General features: G+C 48.0%; 1 protein-coding gene across 1 annotated transcript in view; it reads right to left on the reverse strand.

The window, feature by feature from the left end:
* PKP2 (plakophilin 2) overlaps positions 1-5,264 on the reverse strand; it is a 77,753-nt gene extending 72,489 nt beyond the window's left edge. The window contains exon 1 of the mRNA XM_048502235.1: positions 4,778-5,264. Within this exon, the coding sequence (XP_048358192.1) occupies positions 4,778-4,982 (205 nt within the window). The 5' untranslated portion in view covers positions 4,983-5,264. The remainder of the gene's footprint in view (positions 1-4,777) is intronic.
* Between the last annotated feature and the right edge of the window lie 736 nt (positions 5,265-6,000).

Genomic DNA, 6,000 nt, shown 5'->3' on the forward strand with positions numbered 1-6,000 from the left:
ATAGGATTTTTCTCTGACCTGGTTAGCTGATAACTTCATTTATGAACTGGTTTTGGAACTTGGTAACATTCACAGAAAGGATTAAGCCTTTCCCATTATACACATATAGCACAAGGCTATGCTATGCTATAGAATACATGCTTCACATTCTGTTGTTCTAATCTAGGAACATTTGATAGGGTCACTGAGTGGCGAATCTGGTCTTTTGGCCACCCATTGATCACCCTTGAGCAATACTATGATCATTAGAGATGTCACCACCACAGGAAAATAGATGTAATTCTTGGGGAAAGTGAGGATGGGGTATGAGTCTGAAATTGTATGAGTATGATGTATTGTATGAAATTGTATGAGTATGATGTATGAGTCTGAAATTGTGTGCATCGAGGAATGCTGCTGTAAATTTCATTGTGCGTGCACAATGACAATAAAATGCTTATGCTTATGCTGAGAAATACCTAGAAATAGATTAAGGCAAGTTATGAGGGACTCACAGAAGATTGAAACATTTTTTTCCTAGTAGGACTATACAAGTAGCCTATCAGAATCACTGATAGGATGAGATTTATTTATTTGCCATAGTCACAGATGACTTATGGCAATCTGTTAGGGTTTTTAAGGCAAGAAAAGTTCAGCCATGGTTTACCTACCTCTTGTAGTTTGCTATACAACATGCAACTCATGAGATTCAGTGTGGTGGATGATTGACTACTAGGGTATGGAAGACCCAGGTTCAAATCTCCACTCTGCCATGTAAGCTTGCTAGGATAACCTTGGGCCAAGTCATATATTCTCAGCCTAATCTACGTCACAGGGTTGTTGTGAGAGTAAAACGAAGGAGTGGAGAACATTGTAAAATGCTTTTAATCCCAACTGAGAAGAAAGGTGGAGTGCAAAAATAAACAGGCAAATAAACCTATACATCTTATTGAAAACAAAGCACATAACATGTCAGTTTTAAGGACCCTTTGGATGACTAGCACCTTCGAAATGTTGTCTCCCTAAATACCCCCTCTTGCCCACCCTGGTATTGAGCAGAAATGTTCAAAAGGGCCTTCTTGTACCTCACTAAGGAAATGAAACAGAATTGTAATTTTACAGCAGGCCCTTTATACATTCAGGAAGCCAAGCACAGGAAGAACTGTCAGGAGCAAAGTCCATATTTGTCTGAGGGACCCATTGCACACATAAATTCAATTCCATGTAGGAAAGTGTTCATCACAGTCCTCTTTTTAAACAGTCCCACCTGGTGATGGATCTGCTTCCCTAAGGTATATTTATCATCTACCACTCTGTGTGGCTTCTTGACTGAAGTTAGTATAAAGAAACACCCATAGAATTTCCTCCAAGGAAGCATTTCAGAAAGAATGTCAGTCTCCTCTGAATAAGCCCCCAGTGAGAATGCAGCTCCTGAATCACTCCTTTGCATTCTTGCTTAAGGACGTTATTTTCTCAAAACTGCTGGTATTTCAAAAATGCAAAATGCCCCAAATACCTGAACAATTCAATCAGCTAGAAGAAACCCCCCTCCCACAAACACAAAACCTTTCCACAGCATAATCCAACCACTGACCCACCAGTAAACTGCCAATACTTTTACAGTATTTATTCCAATTCAGGAGTAGGTTATTTTCCCAATATGCAATTGAAAAAGCAGGTATTGTTTTGCATTTGCATACAAATTCCAGTTAGGTCTATATTTTTGGTTTGTTTTTTGGTGCACAACATTTTTTTCTGGACCAGGCCAGCCTGATCCTAGTAGACCTCAGAAGCTAAGCAAGCTCAATTCTGATGAGTATTTGGACCACCAAGGAATACCAGGATCATGACTCAGAGGCAGGCAATGGCAAACCACCTCTGAACATCTCTTGCCTTGAAAACCCTATGGGATCACCATAAGTCCTCTGTGACTCGATGGCAAAAACAGGCATTTTCTTAGGGTGAAGGTCCTTTTAATATGCAGGGTTACCTTTCTTTAGAGCAAATATGGTAAGTTAGAAAAATGCTGGAGGATTCTCTTTCCTTGGTGTATGTTGGCAGAGGTGTATGTACAGGCATTGTTCCAGCCTGTCCTGCCGTCTCATTGGTCAGCTTCAGATAAAGAAGCATTTCTCAGGGATCTTTGCCACACTGTCAGCAAACAAACCTCTGGCTCTGGGCTCCGTTTTCAGTGATTGTCTAACCACCTCCAGAAATTCTCTCACTTTTTCTAACTGAAAATCACTCACTGTAACTTGAACAGCCTCTGGACGATTTTTGCAAAGCACACGCCTATTCCATCAGAGGCAGGATGTATGTGTCATACATGCAAATCCAGTAGAGCATTTCTGAAAAGCATTAATGATTATTTATCTCAGGACCTCTTACCTCCCCCCCCCCCCAGCCAATGGAACCTTTGGTAGTTAAAAGAGTTCACACAAAAATTATAGCCATTGTATGATGACAAAGTGGCCGTCCTGGAAAATGCCCCCAAATCACATGATCCCAATCTTTGTCAAATGCATGCATGGCTAGAATATATTCACCACAAAAAGAGCCAACATTCAATCTTCTGTTAGTGCCACGTGACAGATCACCCTTCCTCACAGACTATAAAAGACTCAAAATCATGCACCAAATCCAAGCAAGGGTGGGGGGTGGGGTTGCCTCAGCTGGCTAGCGGGTCTGATAAGCCCTCTCAATGGACCGGTTCCAGCCTCTGGCCTTTGTTTGCTACCTGTGACCTAGACAAACAGGCAATAGGATAGAAGGAGCAGAACCATTTAGGGAATGTGCCTTGGGAGAGAGAGCGTAAATACATTAAGATCTCTACTGATAAGTGAAGGGCCGCAAATGTCATTCACAGAATACCTGGTAAGAAGATTCAGCAGGGGTGGGGGTGGGGTGGGGAAGAGCAGTGTTGTATCTAGGAACAAACAAGTTCCAACAGCCCCCAGCAAATCCTTCAACAAGATGGCCAAATTTAAGAAGCTGAATTCAAACTCCTCAATAGGCAACACATAGGTGTCAAACCCGTGGCCCTCCAGATGTTATGGACTACAGTTCCCATCTTCCCCTGCCAGCATCATGTGGGCTACGGAATCCAAAACATCAAGGAACTGCTGGTGAATAGGGACGGTGCCCTGACCTGGATAACCCCAGTTCAGCCTGATCTTATCAGATCCCAGAAGCCAAGCGGGATCAGTCCTGTTTAGAATTTGGATGGAAGACCTCCGGCAAACACCAAGGACATGACAAGGAGGCAGACAATGGCAACGTCTCTTGCCTTGAAAACCCACCGAGTCGGTCTGAGTCAGCTGTTGACATCACAAACATCCACAGCATGGGATGAAGTGCTTTTCTCATACGCAACCAAAGCTTCTTCGAGCAGCAAACAAACAAAACAGGGACCAGTTTTACCACTGAGGACTAAGCTCTGGATTGAAGCTAATCGCTATTTTCGACATAGCAGGACACAAACCATAACTTGGACACAACCATTTGGGAATCAGGTTGCTGCAGCAGCCAAAGGCCGTTCTCACTGTCCACCAGTAGTAGATGTGGAGGGTATGCCCTTCCCATGTGACTGCACGGCCACACCAGACTGCATGCATGGATCTCATGCACTACTTCATTCTCACAACAGTGTGACCAGTGGTGGGATCCAAAAATTTTAATAACAGGTTCCGATGGTGGTGGGATTCAAACAGTGGTGCCACCGCATACACACACCTCCAGTCCCTATTGGGCAGGGAGGTTGCTTTAGTAACCCCTTCTCGGCACTCAGAAAAAAATCAGTAACCACTTCTAGAGAAGTGGAGAGAACTGGTTGGATCCCACCTCTTCTTGGGGCTGGCCAAAGGTGCGAGAAGCAAACAGGTTTCCGAATGGCCTCAGTTCTCTTGTTATTAAATCTGTGTGGAGTGGGGAGGGGAAGCAGAACCAGCCGCCTGGGATCTCAGACACTTTGCTATCATGTCGCTCTGTTCCACCCAGCTTTCTTATTTGAAGGCAGCGTAGAATAAATAATCAGCAAAAAACACGAATCAGTGCAGGCCTTTGGTAGTTTCCGCTCCACAACAGATCAGGAATGTGGACTTGGAATGGCATGACGAAACTTGTCTTGAATTTGAACCCAGGACTCTCAGAGTCTAGTTCAGAACTTTAATCAGGCTTTCTCTGCAAAGACAGGTAGACTCCCCTCCCCCCTCTCTCGGGAAAACAAACAACAATTTGCTAGAGGAAGCCACAGTCAGTGAATGAAGCCGAGAGCAGAAAAGCACCTGGAAATGGAGGGAAAAGAATAAAGGGGCAGCTGCCTAAAAACAGGGAAACGCTCTTACCTAAAAACGAAAATAAGCAAGCAAGCAAGCAAACACCTGCCAAGGAATATCTTTGCAAGTGCGGGTACAAGGAGTCAAACAAGTTTTCACACTTTTAAGTGCCGCTGATTGCAGAGGAGTAGGCAGGAAGCGGGATTCGAACCCGGAGCGCTCCGCAGAAGAGCCTGGGTGAGTTCCATGGCCCTTGCAAAGGTGCGATCAATTCCCCGCTAAAACGAGCCGTCTCCCCAATACGGCCCGGGGGGACGGTGCGCGCGTATTCAGAAGCCTCCTGGCTGCGCAGTCGAGGCGGACCTCAAACGGATCTGCTCCAGTTCGGAAGAGCAGGCAGAAAAGCCTCGAATGACCAAAGTGGATCCCAAAGTGGATCCCAAAGTGGGTCCCGGCGGGAGCGGGGATGCGGGGGGGGGGGGGGGGGGGCCAAGCCGGCGAAGGGGCCCCTTCCAGGCACTCACCGTTGCCCGCGACGCTCCTGCTCTTTCGGGCCAGGGTCTGCTGAACCTGCCGCTGGATTCGCATCGACTTCTGAGCCTCGGCCCGGCCGCCGGTCAGCGTGGCGGGCAACGCCAGGCTGGAGCTGTCCAGCTCGCCCAGGATCTGCTGGCCCAACACGGTGCGGATGTAGCCGGCTTCCGAGCCGCCCAGCGTGGTGGTCGCCATGGTCGCCCAGGGGCCCGAACTAGCGCCCGACTGGCACGGAGAGGGGCCGGACGCGCGGCGATTCTCTGGCCGGGGCTTGCAACAGTGTCGCCAAGCCGCGCCTGCTGGCCGAGCTCCTGCGGGCTCCACGCCCTCGCCCCGGGCGCCCGGATCTGCCCGCCACGCCCGGGGCCAAACGGCTCTGCAGCTCCGCCCCAGGTTGGGGCGCGGCTTCTTACCTGGAGGCCCTCGCCCTGCGGCTGCTCGGAAACTTTGGAGTCAGTACTACTTCGCACAGGGGATCGAAAGGGAATCGAGCGACTTTCGCACGGCTGCTTCTGGCTGCTCGGGGAGGGGGGCGGGAAGGAGTCCTGCGGAACTCCCGGCGACTACCTGAGCAGCCTTCTATGCGTCTCCCTCGGCCCTGCTATTGAGCACCTTCTGCCCTCTCGCCTCCCTCCTCCAGGAAGTTTAAAAGGAGATCGAGGCCACAAGGCTGAAGCAAGCCTGGAACGAAACCTGTGCTGACCTGAAACACCTTCTTCTCATCCCTGCCTGCAGCTAAAGTGGTTTTTCACCTGTTCTGAACTTGGCAGGTTCTAGCTGAATACTGCTTAACTCCGTGGAAGGCGTCTCTCCCCCCCTCCCCCATCTTCTTCCTTCACCAGTATGAGCAGAATAGTCCCTGTTCCAAATCCAAAACAAATACCAGATTTCTAGGCTCAGTCAAGAAGGGAGAATATAATTTACCTGTCCGTATAAAAGTGCTGGGAAAAGGCAGACAGGCAGTTCTTGATTTTACCCCTTCCCATATATCTTTTTAGCCTGGTCCAGCAATCAAAGGGTGCAATCATGTGACCAGTAATCCAGTCTACCTGCATTAGTGGGTTTCTTTTGGAGTAACTGTGTCTGTAGAGGTTTGCACTGTTAAATGGGAGCAATTCTGATCGGAGTGGTCTTCTGCATACAGTCCTAGAACAGGCTAGGCATGGGTCTAGTAGCCAAATAATATCACACACCTCCACTCCCTTTCTAAGTG

Source organism: Sphaerodactylus townsendi, linkage group LG06 (assembly GCF_021028975.2).
Source record: "Sphaerodactylus townsendi isolate TG3544 linkage group LG06, MPM_Stown_v2.3, whole genome shotgun sequence".
Lineage (NCBI taxonomy): Eukaryota > Metazoa > Chordata > Lepidosauria > Squamata > Sphaerodactylidae > Sphaerodactylus > Sphaerodactylus townsendi.